General features: G+C 37.4%; 1 protein-coding gene across 7 annotated transcripts in view; it reads right to left on the minus strand.

Moving 5' to 3' along the window:
- USP15 (ubiquitin specific peptidase 15) overlaps positions 1 to 24,933 on the minus strand; it is a 70,426-nt gene that overhangs the window by 15,709 nt on the left and 29,784 nt on the right. For 2 of the 7 annotated variants that reach the window (XM_084506571.1, XM_084506573.1), the window contains exons 6-8: positions 24,004 to 24,065; positions 13,449 to 13,532; positions 4,456 to 4,600 (exon numbers count right to left, since the gene is read on the minus strand). In XM_084506571.1, the coding sequence (XP_084362697.1) occupies positions 4,456 to 4,600; positions 13,449 to 13,532; positions 24,004 to 24,065 (291 nt within the window). Of the gene's footprint in view, positions 1 to 4,455; positions 4,601 to 11,901; positions 12,665 to 13,448; positions 13,533 to 20,301; positions 20,591 to 20,653; positions 21,047 to 21,936; positions 22,023 to 24,003; positions 24,066 to 24,933 lie in introns of those variants that run through there. The other 5 variants (XM_084506576.1, XM_084506575.1, XM_084506574.1 and 2 more) reach the window with 5 other exon arrangements.

Consider the following 24,933-nt stretch of genomic DNA (forward strand, 5'->3'; position numbering starts at 1 on the left):
GATAATGACAGGACAAGGGGGAACAGTTTTAAACTGAAAGAGGGGAGATTTTGGATTAGAGGTTAGGAGGAAACTCTCCACTTGTAAGGTGGTAAGGCAATGGAACAGGCTGTCCAGAGAAGCTGTGGATGCCCCATCTCTGGAGGTGTTCAAGGCCAGGTTGGATGGGGCCCTGGGCAACCTGATCTAGTGGGTGGCGTCCTTGCCTATGGCAGGGATTGGCACTAGGTGATCTTTAAGGTCCCTTCTAAGCCAAGCCATTCTATGAACCAACCTTAGAAGGAATGCTTTTCAGCTTTCTGAAGAAAGGAATTTCCTGAAATACTTCATTTCAAAATTCTCAACAACTGCCGTTTAAAAGTATACATAATCACAGTGATGGCAAAAATAAATATATATATATATAAACATATAAAGTGTTTTTGTTTAAAAAAATACTTTAATTCTTCTCCTGTTTTTGCTTCACAAAACGTAAACTGGGAATTCTCAGGTTTTCACAGCAAAAGAAAAAAACCTTTACCTACTGAGATCTTAATGCTATTATCTAACACAATAGGGCAAAGCAATACTACGGAAAGATCCACAGGTGGCAGCACAGCAATACTTCAGAAAATACATTCTCAGTGCTGGGTGGATAGAATGAAGAGCAGAAAAAAGTGGGAATCAGCAGAAGTGGATAAACTGTTTCTGTTCAAGGAAGCTACACCGGATATACTTCAGCGCTGACTGAATGGAAGGGATCAAGATAGAGCTTTTGCAACAGAACATACATGAATGTAACTGGAAATTATTCCAGCACTTAAAACTCTACATCAAACTATTTAATGACAGAGTTAACCAGTTCCTTAATCATCTTTTGTCACCTTTCAATTGCCAGTATGCCCAGGTCTCTCCTGTGCTGGGGAGCCCAGAACTGAACCCAGCACTCCAGGTGTGTCTTGTCAGGGCAAAGTGCTGAGAAGAGGACAAGGCTCACCTCCCTTGACCTCCTGGCAGTGCTCCTCCTAATACAGCCCAGGAGGTCAGTGGGATCCTTTGCCCCAAGGGCACATTGCTGGCTCATGCTTGGATTTTTGTTAAACAGGACCCTAGGTGCTTCTCCGCCAAGCTGCTTTCCAGATGGTGGGCCTCTGTTCCTCTCTCAGCATGTACTGGTGCCGAGGTTATTCCTTGCCACATGCATGACTTTGCATTTCCTTGTATGAAACTTGAGGAGGCTCCTGTCTGCCCATTTCTCCATCCCTCTGAATGGCAGCACACCCATCTGGTGTGTCAGCCTCTACTACCAGTTTTGTATCACATCTGAACTTGCCGAGGGTACAGCACATTCTATCATCCAAGATCAAAGACTACAGCATCCAATATTCCCAAGCACAATTCCCTAGTTTCCAATCAACACACCCCCTCTTTGAGCCCATCCCCTCTTTGCTTCCAAGATCAAATGCGTTTACAGTGCTTTGGCCATAGACATTACACATTACTAAGCAAGCACTAAATACCTTTAGCCTGAATAAACAAATGTTAGCCCATTAACAGTAGAAGATAGAAGTAATGGCAAATTAACATGGGAAAATATACAGTTTCTGTGTAACTGAAAACATAATTGGAAAAAATGCAAAATTTAAATGGTTGCAAAAGGAAAAAGACAGCAGACTTTGCAGTGTATGAAACTGCAGAGTGTTAATAACATGTCATACTCCCAATAAAAAGCATTTTCATGGATTTCTTGGATAACACTAAACTCTGAAAAATTATTTCCTTGAGAGATATAGTAGATAGAACTGAAAGATACGTCACACTTCCTTGCAAAGAAAGCTGCCGAGTAATGCATTTGAAATAAATGTACTGCCAAGGACAAATGAATGGTAGCAAGCCAAACTAAAAGCTGCATTGCTCAAAAAACACGAGTCCTTTTAATTTTCTTGCCATGGCACTGTCTTGTGAATCAGCAAAATTCTGTTTATTCACTTACACTACACTTTCTTATAATTCTTATTTAAACACTCAATTCTTTGGATAGAACTGAAAAGCAATGAAGGCTGGCTTGTTTTGGAATGTAAACATCAGAAGATATTTTTGAAATCCTGTTAACACAGTGGGATGCTGATGTAAAGTGTAATAAGCTGAATAAGATACCTAGGCACAACAACCCATGCTAATCATTCTCACCTAAGTTTTTATATCTACATGTATACAAATTCAAATTACAATCAAAATTAGCTTTGTTTTTAATCAGTCTAGCCTGATAGAGAAGTAAAGTTTCATTAAAAAAATGTTTTGCTACGTACTAAGAATATTCTTAAGCCTCTAAGTTGATTCTGGCTCACTCACTAGACACAAAAACATACTCTTAATTTTTTACTTTACAGTAAGTAGTATGATGATGCAATTCAATAATCAAGAGAGGTTACATATAGAATTTTATTCATAGAATCACAGAATGGTTGAGGTTGGCAGGTACCTCTAGAGCTCATCTGGTCCAATACCCTGCAAGGACACCCAGAGCAGGCTGCCCAGGACCACCTCCAGGTGGCTTTTGAAGAGCTCCAAGGAGGAGGCTCTACAGCCTCTCTGGGCAGCCTGTGCCAGTGCTCAGTCACTTGCACAGTCAATAAGTGCTTTCTGATGTTTAGACAGAACCTCCTGTTTTCCAGTTTGTTCCCACTGCCTCTTGTCTCAGAACCACTGGTTCTGACTTCTCTGCATCCTCCCTTCAGGTATTTATACACATTGACAAGTGTAGCCCCAAACAATTACTGATGTCTGGGGCTTTTCCTGCCCACATGCAGGACTTCACACTTCTCCTTGCTGAACTTCATGAGATGCTTTTCAGCACATTTATATAAACCGTGGAGGTCCCTCTGGATGGCAACATGACCCCCTAGTGTATCTGCCACTCTCCCAAAGCACATTTATGTCTGCAGCTACCTAATAGGAGGCTGTGGACAATACGGAGCCAGACACTTCTCAGAGGTACACAGTGACAGGACTACATGCAGATGCATGCAGAATGGATGCATGCAGAAGACTGTACCTATGATCATTCTGAGATCCCTTCAAAGCCAAATTATTCTTTGATTTTATATACCAAAAAAAAGGATAGAAAACCTTCATAGGCTATGCATCTCTGGAACATTTCTTTCTCTGAACAAATTTCAGCAACTTCATAAACTTAGATTATAAACGTACCTGAAACTACTACTTTCCTGAACAGGATAAAGAAGAAATTCAACGTAAGCCAGGAACCCCTGTGATGGTTACTGAGATTAAATCTGAAGTATCCTTGGTAAAGACCCAGGATCTTTACACTCAATAGGAAAAACTATGAAAAAGAACTTAAGTACACTTCACAGTTTTTTGACCTAAGACTGGTTTGGTGACAAAAACATGAGTTCCAGAATTAAACAGAAACAAATTATTAGGTCTTTCTAATCAATAATGAATTTAATTTAGAGAAGAGAAGGCACTGGGGAGACCTCATAGCAAACTTCCTTTAAAGGGGGGCCTACAGGTAAGATGGGTAGAGACTCCTTAGTATGGTGACAAGGCAAGGGGTAATGTTTTTATACTAAATAAGGGCAGATTTAAACTAGAAATAAGGAAGAAATTCTTCACTATTGAGGGAGGTGAGGCACTGGAACAGGTTTCCCAGAAGCTGTGGATGCCTCATTCCTGGAAGTGTTCAAGGCCAGGCTGGATGGGGCTTTGGGCAACCTGGTCTGGTGAGAGGTATCCCTGCCCATGGCAGGGGGTTGGAACTGGGTGGGCTTTAAGGTCCCTTTGGACCCAAACCATTCTGTGATTGTCCTGCTGCAGCTTCCACTTAAAAAAATTGTAGTCATTTCACTTTTTTCTTTCCTGTCCTGGTAGGAGTACAGGTATACTAATATTTCTATTGCAACCATAGCAAAGAAACTAGCTTTTAAATTCCTGTAAAATATCTCATCTATGACATAGTAACTATTCAAAGGACAAGGGTGATGCGGAAATATATTTGAAGGTTCTCTGCATGTTAACCTGTGCACTAGAAGTCTATAACAATTGATTAGAAATTAAGGCCTAGTAATCCAGTGGTCATCTACTTCTTGACACTTTAGCCCTACAACCAGTACACAAGCATATCTCAAAATGAAAAAGTATTTTTCAAAACATGCCTGCATGGCAATCATTACAAAATCAATAAATCCCACTTAAGTGTTCATTCATCTAAAATGCTGGTCAAATCTCTTTCTGACAGTGACGACTTTCTCCACTGCAAGAAACATGGGAAACAATGAACGCAGCTACATAAACCAATTTTCCCAATACACCAATACAGTTGTATTATTTTTCAGTATTAATCCTATCCTGCTTCCGAATGGAGTCTTTTAATGTTAGTTTCCAAATATGGCAAAATATAACAAAATATTTGTTTCCAAATAATAAGACAAGCTCATTTTATTCCAAAGTACATACCTGAATTGCTGAATTCATGAAACATGTATTCCCCAAGTTACTCAGGCCACATAGGCCTGGTTGTTCATTGTGTCTTCCTGGCTCTGAATAATCATAATTCTTATAAGCAGTATATGATGGGAGACAATAGTTTGAATTTTTCACACTGTAAAAAAACAAGACATCTTTTAAAAATGTAAACATGTACTCTATAGTACTTCCACACATACAAGTACATTAAATGATGACAAATTTTAAAACAACTTCTGTGAAAAAGAAAGGATTTTACAAAATGTTTAACGTTGGTAATAACATTAATTTCAGTTTAAAAGCCACCTCTGCAAACAGCCAAAATCTAATGTACTGCAATAACTGCAATTATTACATCCCTACCCCTTTTTGACTGGAGCAGCTTCACAGCTTACTCTTTTCTTCGTTCCATCAAATTTAACACACTCAGACTTTAGACACCACCAGCAGCAATCAATCATTTATGTCTCTTTTGCATCCTGCTACTGCAAGAGAGCGAGGACAGTGGGAATGTGAATGCAGAGTTACAGGTGAGAGCTGAGATTTCCAAGGCCACTGTGGCATAGCTGCCTCACTGCATCAGGCGGTCTATAAATAGCTTCCATGCTAGGGCTGCACAATCCAGCGTGCAAATGCAGGAAAGCCTTGAGAGGTAAAAAGAATGCACAAAGTGCCTTGTAACAACTTCCTTATTGATCTCTATGACGTGTCTACTTGTAAAAACTGGACTGAAATAGATAAAACAACAAGATTCAAGGCAATTTGCTTCCAGGTGAAATCATGCAAATACTAAATACAGAAGAACCCCCCAAGAAGTGAAGTAAACATATTGGAGAACACTAGAAAAGCAGAAGAATCTTGTAAGAGGATGCTCTGCAATATCACAGATGTTTAAAAACAAACAGAAAGGTTAAACTCTTTCTTAAACAATTTCAGGCACTGACCATACTTGAAACTGCCTGATGGCTTTGGCTAAAGATCGAGATCATTTCTGCAGTCACTGAGCGTTGTTCACATTAGAAGAAATGCAAAAAAAAAAAAAAAAAAAATCTGAAAGCTAACTCTTAAGGATGACAAGGAAAAATATGCAGTGCAAATAATCAATCTTGATGAATAATTGAGATTTATAATTTTAGAAGTCTGAGGATGCAGCCGTTTCCCTTGGTATATACTCCAGCCATTATTCCTCTCATAGTGTAACACACTTTACATCCACCTGCATTCCAGCTGTCCCCACAGTGGATAATTACTCACTTCTCACAAACAAGAATTGTTTTGTTTTAATCACAAGATTTATTGAAAATTTCAAACAGAAGGGGAAGAAATTTGCCCCATATTTTGATGGCCTCACAAATCTGTGTAGTTTATAGCTCTACTACTCCCCAGAGATATCATTCCCAAACTTTTACATCTGACCATTTCTATTTAATAGTTAAGTTTCTAATTCGTATATATCTATACCTCCCTTTTCAATACTTAACCATTTTCTTCACCCAAAACTTTGTCTTGCCCCAAAACTGGCTAAATGGCATTTTGTTTACTGGCCATCCTCCATGCAAAACCCCTGTAAAGCTAGATTTGCCTGTTCAATGTAAGACTTCTGTCCTTCATCCTAGTTTAGAGAGAGATTTTCTGAACTCCAGGGCCCCTTTACCCTTTTCAAGCATGTTTCTGTGGTCAGCCCTCCCCCGTCATCAGACCTGGGTTCATCCAGGGAAAATTACCTTGTCTCCCCTTGGTAACTGCAGCCCAACTACTGCAACCAACCCCAACTCCCTTAAGCTGGCAGCCTCTGTTCCCCCAGGAAGAAAAAGGCACAGTCTGGTCACTGGTGCAAAAGGAACGCGCTCCTCACAAGCTGCACACATACAGGGTACGCATTAACCTCTACTCTCACCCCTGCTTGCTTGCTACTGCTTTCTGCATATGACTCAAAGAGCATGCATTTCACATGGTTATCAGGAGACACCTCTCTGAGAACTTTAGGAGCTTTAGTCGGGGTAATAAACAGAAGCTATGAAATGCAATGGGTGTCTTTTGGTTATAGTGCGTTCATGTGAAAAATTTCCCTAAATTAGCCGAGTAACATCATGATATTGTAATTCAAGATAATTGTAATGCAGACGGATCCCCAGTGTTGGTCTGCTGTAAGAAATATAAACAACCAGTGGTCACATAAGATGGAAAGCCATGCCTCTCTCATATTCTGTACTGGCCCACAGAAGTACATTTTAGGATTTTAGAGAATATGTTTACCATATTCATCCCTTGAGTCAGGTGTATTCATTTATTTTTCTTCTCAGGGAACAAATAAAGTCACAGAAAAATCATATAAAAATTAAGGTTGGAAAAGACCTCCATGATCATCTGGTCCAACCTTACCCCTACCACCAATGTCACCCATGTCACCCTAAAGAATGTCCCTAAGCACCATGTCCAGCCTTTCCTTAAACACCCCTGGGATGGTGACTTGACCACTTCCCTGGGCAACCTGTTCCAATGCTTGACTGCTCTTTCTGAGAAAAAATGTCTCCTAATTGTTTTAATTATTGAAGAGTAGTGCTCTTCGTTCAATTTTTTGTTTTAAGTGTTGAAGAGTAGGGGCATGGTGTTTCTCTCTTTCCAGTCTCCAGGGACATTGCCTGAATGTCAGGACTTCTCCACTATGATGGAGAGAGGCTTGGCAGCTACATCAGCCAGTTCCCTCAGGACCCTGGGATTTGTGTCATCAGCTCCCATAGACTTGTACCTGTTTAGATTCATCAGGTGGTCTCAAACCTGCTCTTCACTTACAGCGGGTGGGACTTTGATCCCCCAGCCTCCATCTATAGGTTCAGGGAAATGAAAGACTTGGGAAGCCCGCCTACCAGTGCAACTGAGGCAAAGAAGTTGTTGAGTACCTCATCCTTCTCCACGTCTGTTACCAATTATTCAGATATAGAAACTCACCCCTAATATAAGAAATTAGCCACTCATAATCACTTACGCACTACTATTTTCACCCCTCAGTCTATTTTCACAAATGTTAAAGGCACATGGTGGACCCTGGGGACTCCTCCTGTCACCCCAGCGCAGCAGCTCAAAGGAAGCCGGCTCCTCTCATGCTCTTTGTCGAGGCTCTGTGAGGAAAGGATGCCACCACTCGCACAAGGGCTGGGGGATGGATGGGAAAAAAGCACTCATGCAACCCCTGAGAATTGGCAAGTTCTTTATTGCTGGGACATCTTGCAGGTGAGGCTGCAGGATGCCTGTGGTGTTTGGTCACTTAAACTTGGTAACTCCTTACAAATCACAAGTGAGGAATAAAGATAGGACATCAGCATTCCTCAAGAGGGAGAAGAAACATGAAATTGGAGTTAGAATTGAACACGTCCTTTACAACCACACACACTGTGTATTGTAGAGTACAATGTGAGTGCATGTCTAGTGACTTCCCTCTCCACACTCCCAGTTGGATTACTAGTGTCTTATCTCTGTGCACCGCAGTGCACCCTTTTATAAATCATATGCTGGATTCACCAGGGGGGTTAGGAGCTTCAGCTGAAAGTAGGGTCCTCTGGTGGGAGACCTTAGATACTCCTCATCCTCTTTGTAACACAACAGCATTGAAATGAGTAAGAGGAAGGAGACTGAAGCACTGAAAATGGGAAACCTTTGTTTAAAAAAGCTTTAGCAAAGCCAGGAACAGCAGTCAGGGTGTTTGATCAGCAGCCTTGTGCCCTCACAGTAGGAAAGACCAAGCAAGCAAGGTTGGTCTTGTGCTAGGGCAACAAGAGCCACAGTGAAACACCCAACTGGATTTCATTTTAAATGGGAGCAAAAGAGGCAGGATAATGAGGAACTAAAAACTTCTCTCCCTCCAACTGGACACCTGAGTGCGACTGAACTCATCCTGGAGAGCATCCCCACCTTGATCAGACAAGAAACAAGCCACCAGCACCCTTCTGGGGCTCTCCCCAGCCTTGGGGACCAGGAGCCAGACATTTTGCCTGATTCATAGACATCACTGTGGTTTTCTATAAAGAGCTCATCTACGTGTCTTGTCACAGCTCTCAGGCAGTGCCAAACACTTTCCCAAGCTGATACTAGGGCTGTCACCAGTAGGACAAAGTTTTGGCCCACCTCCTTCATAACAGGCTTCACAAAGTGGAAATCAGTTCTGGGTCAATCAGAAAACTTTTGGTCATCAACACTTTGGTCATCATAAAGCTTTTGCAGACTTCAGAGAGATTCTTGAAATATTCATGCCCCATTCACATCAGACAAAGATCTTGCATCTCCCCTGCTAGCACCAGTTCCTGCATTGGACTAGCAAAGCTTGGAGGATGAGTGCATGCAGCAGGTGTAGCAGAAACAGCACTGAAAATAAGGATAAAAGGGAGTCACCTGCAAATAGCAGGACTTTTATTCTGCCACCACAAATACTGGCATTCCAGTGACCCTATCGATATCACGAATGTTCCTTTCTAGCTTTAAGGCTGGAGCTTAACGGCCACAGGAACCCATCTGATTATTGCATGCAACCCTACAGTGTTAGGCCAAGAAACGCACCCCAGCCTTCCTGCATCAAACATTCACATCTCCTGACTGAGATAGAGCTCTTCTTCTCAAAAGGCATCTGATTCTTGATTAATAATCCTTTAACTGGTGAAATAACTGTACTACCTGATTTAGGAATTAGTCTGACAATCATAATGGGCATCAATGGACTGTAGAGGATAGCAGGAAGCCCATAAATCCCTTTTATTTTTGAGTTAAATACCATACACATGCAGAAACTGTCAGGTTTCAGTGATATTTTGTCAAAACACATCAAGGAAAATTCAGTGCCTACTATATGCGGGAGACTAGGAGATTTCTCTTTATAGCTTTTATAGTCTGTAAACTTCACTTTTTCTAGAAGTTATTTTTGTTTAAACTACATTGTATTTCTTTTCATTCCTTTAAGACTGGACAAAAAAAAAAAAAAAACAAAAAAAAAACCAGCATTAATAACAGCCATTAGTAAATGGTTAAGAATGGAAAACAAGTAAAGATGCGAGGCAAGCCTACATAAACTATTCAAACAGAAATGCCCTAGAAAAAATAACTTCTCATAATATGACCCCACGTTTTCTTTTCCTGACAAACCTTTAGAAAGCTGCCTGTAATGAAGGAATAATGCATGGAAAAGCGAAGGGGTAGTACAAGAATGGGGGCAATCAAGTAAGGGCAAGAATGGAAAGAAAATCCTGATGGCTCTTAAAAGAAATCGCTGCTCAAAAAAGCAAGACCTGGAGGTGGAATCTTAGACCCCTGAACAGTTAGCCAGAATTCTTAGAGTAGTGAAAATGGTGATAAAATATCATTAAGAAACCTACTTATTTGTAAACTTATACATTTTGAGTTGAAACTACTTTTATATATCACCTTTAAACCTCCCAGAAAACTTTAGATTACGACACAGTAATGCAGAGCACCCATTGTATAGTTGGAGTTCTGTGAAGTGTAGCTTTACTACAGAAAAGTTTGGAACAGCATTGCTAGCTTTGGAAATGACACAATTTGACAGTGCAGTGCTCCAAAAAAAATGTGAGCAGCAAGAATGAACTCAGAAGATGAAAAGTTTGGAGTACTTACAGAGCCATATAATATTTCAACCATTTTAACATATTGCCAATGTGTTTTTGTGACCAGCCACTTTAACAAATGCATAGCTAGGTTCTATCAGTTTTTGGAGATGCCTGAAGCAGCAGAAGTGCATGTCACTATGCAAATACTACTACTGTCTTTCATATTTTTCATGATCATCTGGAGAAAGATGATAAAGGTAGCATTCTCACCTATAGTTACAAACATCATGTTCCCCATATTATTTGCTTGTGAATCAGGTGCTACAAGAAGAAAGTGTTTCTACGGACGATGTGCAATTAACATTTATACATCTTTAAATTTATACTTTCCCACCTAGAATACTGCATACAGCTCTGAGGCCCCCAGCATTAGAAGGCCATGGGCCTGTTGGAGTGAGTCCAGAGGAGGGCCACAAAGATGATCAAAGGGCTGGAGTACATTTCCTATGAAGACAGCCTGAGGGAGTTGGGGTTGTTCACAGCCTGGAGAAGGTTCCAGGGAGACCTTACAGTGGCCTTCCTGCACCTAAAGGGGCTCTAAGAGAAAGCTGGAGAGGGACTCTATCAGGAAGCATAGTGACAGGACAAGGGGTTAACAACTTTAACCTAAAAGAGGAAAGATTTAGATTAGCTGTTAGGAGGAAATTCTTCATTCAGAGGGTGGTGAGGCCCTGGCACAGGCTGCCCAGAGCAGCTGTGGGTGCCCCATCCCTGGAGGTGCTCAAGGCCAGGCTGGATGGGGCTTGGGGCAACCTGGTCTGGTGGGAGGTGTCCCTGCCATGGCAGGGGGTTGGAGCTGGGTGGGCTTTAAGGTCCCTTTGGACCCAAACCATTCTTTGAGTCTATGATCAGTAATTTAAAACAAAACAAACAACCAAACCAAACCAAAACCTTGTGCTATATTCTACTTTATAGAAATGCATACCATATAAAGAAACATAATACTTTTCAGAGTGTTAACAAGATGTTATTAACATGGCCACTCTATAATGACTGCAATAACAGACTTGTAAAGTACTATCATCTCTATCGCTACACATAACCTGCTGTTTGCTTTTTCTGCCTCACAGATCAGCTGTGTCAGCTAAAATTATCTTCAAAAACAAATGCTGGTATTTTCTTAGAGACACAGTGTCTTATATCCATATAGAGGTGCCAATGGATCCTAGAAAGCCACAAAAGCCTTATTTTGCTTTTGTTTTGAAGATAATGTGAAATGTAAAAGACAATCAAGGTATAAACATGAAAATAAATTCTGGGCAACACTGACCTAAGTCGTTATTTAAGAAAGCAATGAAAAGATGATAGCATAAATTAAAGGAAAAGTACTTTTTTAGAAAAGGAGGTGTTTGGGAGAAGAGTAGAAAATAGGAGAAAACTGCTGCTCTTAACCCAGAATTATATAATTAAATACATGTACTTTCTGAAGACAAAAATTCTTCATGTAACAGTACATAGTATATTAATGGATGACTTCTCTATTACTGACCTAGTCTGTCTTGAATATATATTCTGACAGAAGTTCTACTACAGATTTTCATGTATTATCTATTTTAGCAAATTGTAAATCTGTGGATTCTATTTTTTTTTTTAATTCATCATAAATAGATTATTTCATTACAAGGAAAAATACATGCTTCTGAATTGAGTATCTGCTTTACATAACTGTCAGATATACAGTGGTTTGAGTTACAGCAGAAAAATGGCTGGTGTTTCATAACACTACGGAGCACACACACCTATTCTAATTCAAGTTTTCTGATGTTATATTTAAGGCACTTCAAATAACCAGTACCTCATCAAATCTCAATTTTATATCACTTCCTTTTAAACGTGTATTTCTGTTGAAGATCTTCAAATTAAAAAATAAAAACAAAACCACAACCAAAAACCACAACCACAGCTCCCATTTTGGCTTCAAAAGAAACCAAAAAATAAAATCTGCTAAAGCAAGTGGGGAAACTGTCTTTAAAAGCTGCAAGAGCTGGCAACAGGTTTCAAACCTGCTTCCTAGAAATAACTAAAGCATCACTAGAGAGATGCTAAATAAAGAAAAAAAATGCTGACAATTTAAAATGGGACCTCACTAAGAAATAGTGACTGCTGAGCTTCGCTTTTGGCATTACAACTATCTTTTGCATATGCAATGGGGGAAAGAGTTCAGTTCTCAGCTAGAGGCTCAGCTATAGTCGAATGTTTTTTTCAGACAATAGGTACCATATACTTTTTATTTACTACACACTCACACAGTGTACAACAGACTGCAGTTAATTACATGGATTTCAAACTGAGACTTGGGGCTTCTCAGAATTGGTAGAAACACAAGTGACACGTCACCCCTTACGAAAAATCACTTCTCAAATGCAGTGTTTAACTGGAAGATACTGTATTTAATATTTAATTAAATATTTAACATTTATATCACCTTTTTAATACTTAACACCTTCATGTTTAATCACATAATGCATGTTTGGAAAAATATTTTCAATTTGAAGGAATGATAAGAATAAGCCTCAGATTTCCCCCAGCTTACATTAGAGATGAGTGCTTTCTGGCGTCAAGTATTTGAAAGATGCTCTATCAAGTATCTGTTAAAGTGAAATAATTCCATGTTTTTCTATATTCACCAACTTTTTACAGTTGTCACATATAAAAAAATACACACAAGGTTGGCCACTGGAATATGAAAGCTCTTCTTTTAGAGTTTTATCAGAATCCTTACAAAATTTCTACTTTGTCACAGAAAGGAGAAAACTTTTAAAAGTGAGAAGTCTCTTTTGCTAAGCTTCTGTACATTGCAATACTTAAGCACATCAACTGCAAACAGATCTCTGAAGTCTCCTAGCACTAAGACACAGAATTTATGCTGCTGATAGTTAATCAATGGCTATAATTACTGTGACAATAATTACTATGACAACCATTACAGCTATAACAATTCAGCCACCGTGGCCTCAAATCAAAGTGTACTATCATACATCCTGCTATAACAATCTAGAATCAATAAATAAGGGAAAACCCGACAGAACTATAAGCAGTTTATACTTTTTTTGTTCCCCATCTAAAACTAGACCATATAATAATGTATTTCGGAATGATAAAAATCTAAATAAAGTCTTTATATATTTTCATACAGTGCTCAGCATTATATTTAGCATCTGAGGGCTAAGAGTTACCAAACATTTTAATTGAGTTTTGTTTCCTGCTATCATGCTTTACAACACCTACACTGCAAAACAGTGACCAGTAACAATTCATAATCCAAATACTGTCCAAACAAATCAAAATTCTTAAGCTAGGTAACATGGAAATCTGTTTATATCACACTGAGGTGATTCAATTAAATAAAGTTTTTAAGATATATTTGCTTACTTTCTGTTGTTCATGTTGTTATAATTATTTGATAGAGATGGAGAGATCTTTGGTAAAGTTGAAAAATTGGATGCACCTGGGGACCTTTAAAAATATGAAAATGGTAAATTAGATAAAAATGCTGAGATATTAAAAACCTTGAAAGCAAGCTAACAAAAGAACAGTGCATATAAACAAGCATGGAAAAGAAATAGTTTTTTTAAAAAATGGGCAAAGCACTAAAAATACTCAATATACATCTCTCAGAAACCATTTTCTAAAACTTAAAAAGCTTCACAGTTTCATATTATGTTGAAGAAACAGTGCTATTAAAACAAAAAGCAAACAAAAATCACAGACCTCTGTGCTAAAAAAATGCTTTCAGTTTACAGTAAGACAACAGATATTTTGATGTTCTACAACCTAGAATGCAAGGCTTCCAACATAAAAAATTTTATGGATTTTTCATTTAACCATAAATGGATGTTGAGACGTTACATCAAAATGCTTAAGACACATATTCCAAGGTTAGTTTAACAGCAGCATGAAACCATTTCATTAAATTTGCCCTATTAACATTGTTAAAAGAAGCCCGGGATATTATGTGGAATATTAAGCAAGCCTTAAAACCTCTTTAGCCAAAAGTAGTATCATCAATGCTCATCCCCACTGGTTAAGTAACTTTTCCTTAACTATAAGAATACTGAATATTTCAATCACAAAAAAATCCTTAATTTAACAATTAAATACAATACACAGCAATGTTGCTGACTTTTTCTGCTGTTTTTTTCCTTTTCTAGATCTTACAGAAAACCATGGAAAAGGCTCCATGGTTTTTAGGCATCTTCATGCATTTTTTTTTTATTTTTGTGGGCCCTGTGCAACTCCAGCTGGGTTGGATAAAGCTCCAGCTGTCCTTGGAAAGCTTTGAAATACATCTCACAACATTAAGACAAGAAATTCTGCATGCTCAGGATATTTTAAGCACATTTGAAGCACTAAGCACTGCAAGGAGATAGACATATTTACACAGGGAATTTTTCCAAGTACATTTTCACATTTATTTTAAACTTTTTATTAATAAACCTCTTCCAAAAGAAAAGCTCTATTACCACATGAAGAAAAATGTTACTTAAAAGCTTTCCTGTAGATTTCCATTATCAATCTAAATCCTTTGAGCTTTATCTTCAAAGAAGTAAAATACACAGACTATGTCCACAAGATAAAAATCTGAAGTCAGTTTAGCCCTATTTGAATTCAAGACAAAAGTTAAATTATGCACATTTGTTATTTTAAAGAAGCTCTTTGAACCAAGTCATTTTGAATGGAAACCTGAATTTTCAGAACAAATTTGAAGCCTTTTCTGCAATTTAAGCCAAATTCTAATTCAATATTGTTTAAAAGTTCAAAAACTGATGCAAAATAATTGTTGTCTAATGGTTCAAAGAAACCAGAATAAATTGCACAAATAAAAATCTGGTTTCCAGCCAAAAACTAAAAATAATTTGTTTCTTAGAGAAAATGACAGTTGTTTTACTCCTTGCTGCAATGCTCTGCCAGAATGATAAAATATCTAGTTAAAACTCAGCATTTGCTATCAAATATGAAGTCACGACATATAAAACACTAAGAGATTCCTACAACCCTGAGGTGTGCAGCCTTTCTATTTGCTTACAGCTGCTTACATTGCACAAAGATGAGTGGAATTCATTCATAGCTCTTAAGAACTTTTAATAGATTTTAATACTTGTCAGAAAACTTGACAAGAATATTGGCAGAAATCCCCCCATTCACTAAAAAGAAGATGAAAACAAGAATAACAAAAAACCTTGAAAGGACAGTAAGCACTACAGCTGAAAGTACTGCCCTACCTTCCTTTCTTTAACATTATACAAAAAGAATGACAAAAGTACACATTACTAAAAAACAAAAAACCAACCCTGCAACAACCTAGGAATTTCCTAAGCAAAAATGAGCCACCAAGCATACAACAAAAATTCAATTCTGTTTTAAATACAAGGTTCTAAGACAAAGTATATATTCTTTTAGGAGTGTGCAAAATTCAATATACATGTATATTAGTGTTACTGTGGTATTCAACTACCACCAAAGATGTCTAAAGAATATATATGAGCCAGAACATAAAATGATAAGCAAAGGTGGAAGGGGAAAAAAAAAGTTTCCTCTTAAGTTCAGCATTTCTCAACTATATACTTAGTTATCAATATTTCTGGTAAAAATAAAAAATTCATTCCAAATATACTAGATTAAATGATTAAAGTTAGTGCAATAACTCTTTCCTGCATTTAGATATAAAATAAACCCTACATTTTCTGTGACTGAAGTGGCATTATTTGCATTACTGCACTATTTGTATTCATTGAGGGCTTTTTGACATCAAAATATAGAAGTTATGTATACGATAAAAATATTTGTAATATAAAGCAAGAAATAAAGCAAGAGCTCCAAAGTAATTTTCAAGTCTCTAAATATTTCAATGTTTGATGTAAAAATCATTCCATCAGATTGACTGCTCACATGTATTTAACCTCTGCTTCAACAGTGGTATGTGCTTTAGTTTCTTGTAATCAACTATACAAAAATTGGACTTCATTATTGAGTCTAAAAGTATCCTACATAATTTTCTTATCTGTATCATTGCTAATTAAATTATATTATGAAAATTGTATGTGATCAGCAAATACTTAATATTACTCTGAAGTTTCAAGGATAATTTAATATGTTGCAAGTTGTATGGACTTCTTAAAAGCATGTATCATGGTTCAAGCCACCATCTTGGGATTGATTTTGATCTTATTATAGGACACAATTACAAAGAGATAGTTGAAACAAGCAATATTTTGGTCTTTTTTCACTCAACTTCACCCTACTGCAAGAAAAAAAACAGCATTAATGAGTTGTTTCAGCATTCTTTCTTGTTAAACAAAAAAAAAAAAAAAGAAATATGACAATATTTATCATCCCTATCTCAAAATTTTGTAGATATCTATTTAACGTAGTAACACAGCCAACAATTGAAGTTAAAATTGTTGAGGAATGTTCTTTTATACACTCTGGTGGGCAGCTAGACTATGCTTTCCAGACTACACTCTCTTCCACAGCCAAGCTACCAGAAAGATTCTGAGTAGCAAAACCAGAGCAATTCTTGCTCTGAATTTCTGTTTCGTATGCATAGAAGACAAGAGTTTTGGCTAGAATTCCTTGCCTAAAGCATTTTGGACTTATTGGCAGAGTACATTTTATGTTTAACACACCCTAATATATTAGATTGTATCAGCAAAATGAAGCAAGTTCCCTGAAAAGCCAAAGACCCATTCTCCATTGCCTGTGTATCAGCTACAAAGCCATCCTAACTCCCATTGTTAATGTGAACCATAACTTCAGTCTTCTACAGGCATATTTTCAAGAAGCACTTTGCAAAGAACTTGCTCTGTTTATTCATATTTACAAGCACATCTTTGCAGACATACACACGTGGCTCCTTGAAAACACATAATCAAGCAAGCAATAGAAGACGACCATCAAAATTAAAAAAGGAAAAAGAGTTGAGAAAAAAAAAAAAAAACAGGCACAGTGATCTCATTTACCAGTTATTCTGAAAAAAAGAAAACATCAAGAGTGAGTGATCAAATCACAGTATTCCTGTAAGAGCAGAGGCTCTGCAACACTTGAGGGGAATAAAGCCAGCCAGAGTGTACCTGGGGGACAGGTCTGATGAAGAAAGAGGCAGAAGATACAGATACTATAAAGGTAGGAAAGAATAGCCTGTGTACCTCATGTTCCTCTCTTCACAGCCCCCATGCAATCATAACCTATTCTTCACTAAAGCTTGGGTTTCAGAGAGACCCTTTTAGAGGTTTCTGAGTTTTGTACTGCCCCTGATTTCAACACATTTCAAAGTGATTTTTAAACCTCTGTAAGGCACAAGCATATATTGCTTCTTTAGATATTTCACTTCTGGTTAAAAACGCTAAGACACTGCCTAGCAAAACACAAAATGCATATGTTCTGCAGCAGAATGGTACGTATTAGTAAATGCAAGATTTTCCATACTACTTTTGATAGTAATTTTCTAATCTTTATTGCTAATAACTGAACCTCCTTTCACAAGGAAAATGCTGAAACTGCATAAAAACATACAGTCTGAGATTGTAACTGGCATTCTAGTTGGTATATAGTGGAAGACTGCTACGTAAGTATTTGTTAGTAATTTGAAATGCAATTGTAATAGTCAAATTCTCTCTATAATAAAAAGCAATTCCCTTTAAGAAAAAAACCTTTAGCAGGAACACAGAAAAATCTGATTGCCTCAAACCAAATCTACCAGCAGTGTTCTAAGTAACTGTAATTTTATTATGTTAGATCAAATTTCTGCATATAAATTCTAAGACAACATCCAGAAAAACAAGGTAAACTAGTGAACAACATTAAACTGCTTAGGCTTCAAAAAAGTTTCATGCTAGACTTGTCTTTCATTGGCTTATCATAAGAGCTGTCTTAATTAAATGGTATCACCACAAGTTGTACCCTCTTTGCCCAGTTCATTTAAATCGGTAGAACAATTCAGAGCTGACACAAAGAGTAGAGACACCAAAAAGAACAAGACAAAATTCAAGTATTAAAATTCGGATCAAAAGCAAGTGTCATGGACCTTTGCAGGTCCCTTCTAACTTGATATATGTTATGACTATCTCTGCATGGCATGGGACAAGCAGCCACCTTATTTCTCCACTCTCAAAACAGACTGCGTGGTAGGGCAATAAATTATAATGTAAAATGATTCAGTACTGCTTTAGAAATGATATAATAGGCTATAATGAAGATACTAACTAATCACTTGAACAAGTGACAAGCAAATACATAATCTCATACCTAATCCAGATCTGTGAAGGACTTGTACAACTTCTCTTTTCCTGAACTAATCCTGATCAGTTGAAGATGGTCAACAGTCAACAGTGCAACAGTCACAAACCTGTTCCTTTTTGGCAGACAGCAGTTGGTATTAGCATCCAGAGCTCACCACAGAAAGTCAAAGACATTGAAACTAGTTTGATACACAACAGTTTGCCTACCAGCATGAGAAGGGCAAGGAGGTAAAGGACCTCACAAATTTAGTAACAGGATACAGAGAAGTTTCTGTAACCCCCAGCAACAACACATGCTAGGGGAGGAATGGAGGCCCACCATCTGGAAAGCAGCTTGGCGGAGAAGCACCTAGGGTCCTGGTGAACAGAAAACTGAGCGTGAGCCAGCAATTTGCCCTTGGGGCAAAGGAGCCCACTGACCTCCTAGGCTGTATTAGGAGGAGCACTGCCAGGAGGTCGAGGGAGGTGAGCCTTGTCCTCTTCTCAGCACTTTGCCCTGATGAGACACACCTGGAGTGCTGGGTTCAGTTCTGGGCTCCCCAGCACAGGAGAGACCTGGGCATATATTGATCTGGGTATATATTGAAATACATGAAATTCCATCTGAACATAATAAGGTTATGGTCACAAAAAAATAAAGTGATTAAACAATCACTTTTTTATAGCACGAGTGGACAAACACTGGAGTTGGTTGATCAGACCAGCTGTGGATTCTCCCCCCCGAAGATATTCCAGCCCTGACTGGACATAGTCCTGAGAAACCTGCTCTAGCTGCCCCAGCTTTGAGGATGGGGACTGGACAAGACCATCTTGTGAACTCCTTCCATCCTCACGGACTCTGAAGGTGTGGTTACAACTAGGCTGACATGGAATTTAATATCTTAAAGCTAGCTTTAGTATTTTTATCCTACCTCAGTTTGGACTATTCTCTTCTTACAAAAAAAAAAAAAAAACACACTACCAACAATTAATTCAGTTAATCGTATTTCTTTGGGAGTATGAAAGATTGATATTCTAACAGCAACCAAAAAAAAAACAAAAAACAAACTGAGTTCAGGGCATGCATTTGTTAGAGCTTCTCAACCCTGTATTAACTGGTATTAATGACCATGTTTGTTAAACTAACATGAAAACGTCTCTGTTGTACATTACCAATGTTTGATGTTTACCCAGAGGGGCTCAGACACATGGTTATTGCAGTTGAACAAGTTATTATGCATCAGCAAACTGCAGGCTAGCTCTTGACTCACAGAAAAGCTCTTGCTTTTACAATTTAAGACCTAAGAGTAAGTCCCCAGTTGCCAGCTCTGTTCTCCACAATTATCTTTCTCCCAGCAATGTCAGCAGAAAGGCACACCTGTCTGTGCATCAACTGCTTCGGGGAAAAACACTAAAACCCATGGTTTTAGATACTTTTCATTCCAATACACAAGCAGTTTTTCTTTTGAAGAATTATGGGTATTTGCTTCCTAAAAACTTAGGATACGCAAGAATTAAATTATTTCGGAGGGGATAGCTATTTATCTTTTATTCCTTTTTGTTTCTGTAAAAAACATAAAGATCCAGCTCAGAAACAAAACAAAACAACAACAAAAATCAGTCGAGAGCCTTTAGTGATTCTGCAAGATAAAAGCATGTTGTTTGGAAAGAAAAAAAACCTTACCATATGACAAAATATATTTTACAAAGAAAAAAATATGACTGTTTCCAGTTTCAAATTTTTGTACGGTCAAGAAAAATCAACGTATCCCCTTTTACATAGAAACACATTAAAGCTAACAGCACTCTATCTGTAAATTATGCGAAGAAGTAGCTAGCTATTGGAAGAGTTAACTCTGCAGTGATGTCTAAAAAAAAAAAAACACAGGCCAGAATTAAATTTATTACTTTTATTGTCTACAGATATATATATATATGATAAATAGGAAATACTTAGGCTTTTGCCATGTAAGAAGCATTTTTGAATTTAAGAACCAGATGGATTTAAGTTAATTAATGCTTGTTTATTAATTTTTCTACAAAAACAGCATACAACACCTTTCTAAAATCAGAAAACAAGTTTTTACTAAATAGTCTCTTTCTATGTTTCTCTAACTTGCTTTTATATATAAATCTGCATATAAACAGGTAAGAAGTTCTTAACAAAAACTTAATAGAAAGCTTGTCCTGGCTATTCATTTGGAACCCAGTGGAACTTCAAAGCTTAAGTTTGTTTCTTCTTCTTGTCTCGTTTTGGAATCACAGATTGTATGAAGATTTTAATTGTTGCAGTTTTTCCTGAAAAAATATAGTTTGGTTTTGTAGTAAAGTTGCTTCAGTTATGCAAACTACAGCCTGAGATTTTTGTTATCTTAGTTTAAAACATGTTAATGACAATAAACTACTAAAATATTTTTCCACGCACATCCCAACCCCCGCAACCATGAAATGATCTTCAGCAGAAGGATACAAACACGGAGTTAGTTTAACACAATTTTCTGCAGAACTATCAATTAATGCTGAATAATAGCTATTTTAAGGAACAGATGACAGTAAAGACATTTGAGGAGAAGTCACTATGAGCTCCCTAGAAACAGTTTCACAGAAGCCAAACTTCCTGAGCAACAAAATCCCAGTAGCTGATAGCGTTGATATAAACAGAACCTTGCAGAGTGCCAAAAATCCAGCTGTTCCCAAGGCAGAAGACTGACTCTGTATACATTCTAAAAAATGTACACCAACCACATTCATATACTTCCAGAAAAAAAAACAAAACAAAACAAAAAACATTTTACAAGCAGTGTTAAACTATGAGACAATAATAGATATCAGTAGACTTAAGAGGTGAGTTTTTTTGTTTGTTTGTTTGTTTTTAAAGTAGGAGATTTTGCAACTGCTTCCAAAATAACCTAAGTTCAGAAGTCAGAACAACAGTACACATATAACAAATCTAAGCACTGATAAGCTTGGACATAGAGCTGAAATTCTCAACTGCACAGCAGAGTCTCTCATCCTACATAAAAAAAATCTCAAGCCTAAAATCAATTTCTCCAAGTTCCTTTATAAGAAAAAAACAATTGTTTTGGTAATAAAAAGCTCACTAATAAGTGAGCTTGTAATCACTTATACTGATTCATTATGAGAAAATCATAATTATTTTCCAAGGTATTCTTCTCTATAGCAAATTGATGTCACAGTTTTGCCTCTTTCAAAATAAGTATGTTGTTGCTGCAGAAAAAAATGATCACGCCTTTAACATGCTTCTTAAGGAAAAAAACCCTCCTCTTCCATCACCTACAGTAGGTATAAAAGCTGCCAATAGAAGCAATCAATGTAGAGACTGTTTGTTATGCTTCTGCTACGAAGAAAAAGGCAGGGAAAATGTGCAAAACACCTTACTATCTGATTTTCAACTGTCACCACACAGGCTGTGCTGCCATTCAGAGGGACCTCTGCAGGCTGGAGAAATGGGCAGAGAGGAGCCTCATCAAGTTTCATAGAAGGAAATGCAAAGTCATGCACGTGGCAAGGAATAACCCTGGCACCAGTACACACTGAGGGAGAATGGTTAGAGCCAGGACTATTCAGCCTCGAGAAGAGAAAGGCTCTGGGGGGGGGGGGATCTTACCAATGCGTATAAATACCTGGTGGTATAGAGACCTCAGTGGTGCACACTGAAAGGACATTTCTTGCAGATGCTCCAAACCAGACGGACACAGACTCAGGCAGCCTGTTTCAACGGACCATTCTTTGAGCAGACGTTAGGACTAGGCCTGCTCCCAACCTCGGCTATTCTGTGATTCTATGAAAAGCTCAGGTGATGTTTTTAAAACAATCCTGGCCTTTTCAAGCACTAGAAATATTTCACTTTCCAGGACTCTACATTTTGACCTTTTAAAATATGGCATTTTATCATCTGGCCTCAGAAATTATATTTGCAATCTGTACTCTTCTAAAAGAGGCACTACAAAGAGCTACTCCCAGCTCTCAGTGAATGCATGTCCTCAATGACAGGACTGTAAGAAGGTGCATGGAGGCATACTACTGCTGATGACAAACTAATATTAACAATCCCAGTGTATCTCACACAGGAGACTCAAAAGCAAGTGTATTATACTTTTACCCCTCTAAACATTTTTCACAAGGTTTTTACATCTGTCTAAAACCTTGGCTCAGTACTGCTTGTTTATAACTTCTATGTGAATCTACTAAATATTGCAAACCCTCCATTATTACAGTGCATCTGAATACCAAATTTCAATGTTTGTGACAGTTGCCAAATCTCAAAAACATACCCCCATTTCACCCTCATTTTCCAATTTACTTATAAGCCTTCTCCGACACCAGAACTTTCTATAGCCATTTTACTTGTCCCCAAGGAAAGATTTTCCAGATGATATACATTAATTTACATGCAGTTTCTCAACGCCTTCTAAAAAGTGTAATGAAAATTTGGCAGAATCAAAGCAGATACCGGTACCGAGAATATCTTGCTATCAAAACTTTCAAAAGAAGCCATGATACTCAGTTACCTAAATGCATATAAACTTCAAAATCTACATTTAAAATTTGACTCAGAACTTACATTTTAACTAGATGCTTTTTGAAGTCAGAGATTAAACTTCAATTATTTTGCATCCTGTTCCTTCTGGTGCTCTACATTCTCATTTCTTTTTGTCATAACGTCTTGCTAAGCAAGATAATACTGTTCATATTAAGCTTAAATTGAACAACTCAAACTTCATTAAGCAACTTAATATAAGCTGTTGCTCCCAATAAGTGCTTGAGATAAAATGCCAAGGAGATTAAGAATCTCCGTCCTTCAAATGATAAGCAAAGATTCTACAAAAAATGTCTTAAAAACAGTGAATCTCATTACATGAATTCAGAATTAAAAAAAAAAAAAAGAAATAAAAGGAACGTAAAGAACTTCTCAGTAAAAGATATGCTCGAGAACCCATCTACAAAGGGGAATAAACAGTTAACTATTTGTAAGGCTGGTATAAGTTCCAACTGTTCATCAAAACCTGTGTATATGACAGAGAATGTGATTTATATCCTAGAAACAAAATTTACAAAAGTATCTAGCTAAATGAAAAAAGTCACACTTAAGTCTTCTTCTATTTACTTGCTGTTATCAAGGTGCTGGTCATAATGACCACAGGAAAAAAACAGAAAAGAAAAATAACATCATAATCTGTAAATTGATGACAGCCCAACAAAGAACAAAAGCAACGTCCTGGCAATGCAGAATGAAATTTAAGTAATATTTGTGTGTAAGTATTATGTGCTCTGAAGATAAAAGGACAAGATAGTAATGAAAACATTTACACTTAAGAAAAATACTGATAAAATGCATTCATCTATGTTATCCTAGCAAATACACTTGAAATAGAAATTTAAAATAAGCCAAGTTTGACAATTTCCTACTACAGTTTTTTTTTTTTCCTATTTTTAAGCAGGACAAAGTGTATCACTGGCCTAAAGCAACAAAATTATGCAATGCATATGCAGGAAGTCACCGTTTTTATGTTATGTTCTATAATGTGCAGCACTTAAAACAAATACACTATTCTGCATTTTTTTCAGCTGAAACATCTAAATGTTGATTTTAAAAATAGAACACCACTTTTAAAACCAGCTGTGTTTTAGAGCAAAAGAACATGGGAAAACAGTTAAGCTATAGCGAACGTGGCAAACTCACAACTTACTTAGGAGTTGAAGGACCTCTTGGCCATGTTCCATCCTCATTCTTCTGTTCTATCACCAGTACCTACCATAAAAAAAATAAATCATAAAAACCCTTTGGGCAACCTTCAGCACATCCTTTAATATACCTCAACAATTTTTGAGTAAAATGGCAAGATCTTAAAGAGGTCAGAAGACCAATCTAAACAGAATCTATGAATTTGTAGAAATCATGTCTCTACAACAGCCCTGTTAAAAAATGGAACCAAAGGAATTTTGCCTCACATAACACAGGTAAGTAAAAAACAAACAAAAACAACAACATTTTTCCGCCTTGATATTCTGAAAATCATAGTCTTGAGGGGTTTTTTGTTTGTTTTAAGAAGCATTCATCCAATACTGATTTTCCAAACAGGACAGTTGTCTAATGAAATTCATTTAACTCAAGTTGTTATTGGTACAAACGGGAGTACAGAACACTCAGTCCCAAACACAGGCAAGTGCCATTTGAAACGCCTTTGGGTATTTGAGATATCTGCCCTATGCTGGCAGACATGACACAGGACCTACAAAAAGCTCATGCCTTTCTGGCTTGACAGCTGGGATAGCCGAGATCATCTGAAATGGTAACTAGATTCCAGTATTTGAACTGAATCTAACTCTTCATTCTGAAATGAAAATAATTATCCCTAATTTTATGCTGATATTTCAGGACACTAACTGCCAAGCTACACACAGACATGCATACACATATGCATTTGTCCTCAAAACCTTACACAAATCAGGCTGCCATTTGGAGGTGAAATCATATTTTCAATCTGAATACATTAAGACATGCCATTGAAAACCAGCTTTCTACCATGAATAATTTTCTGTCTGGAAGATGGAGGTTTGCTATCTTTGGTCTTGAATGCTAAAAAACAAGTTCTGCCAATATTTCCTTTTGGTTCTCA

This window comes from Aythya ferina, assembly GCF_964211825.1.
Source record: "Aythya ferina genome assembly, chromosome: 1".
Lineage (NCBI taxonomy): Eukaryota > Metazoa > Chordata > Aves > Anseriformes > Anatidae > Aythya > Aythya ferina.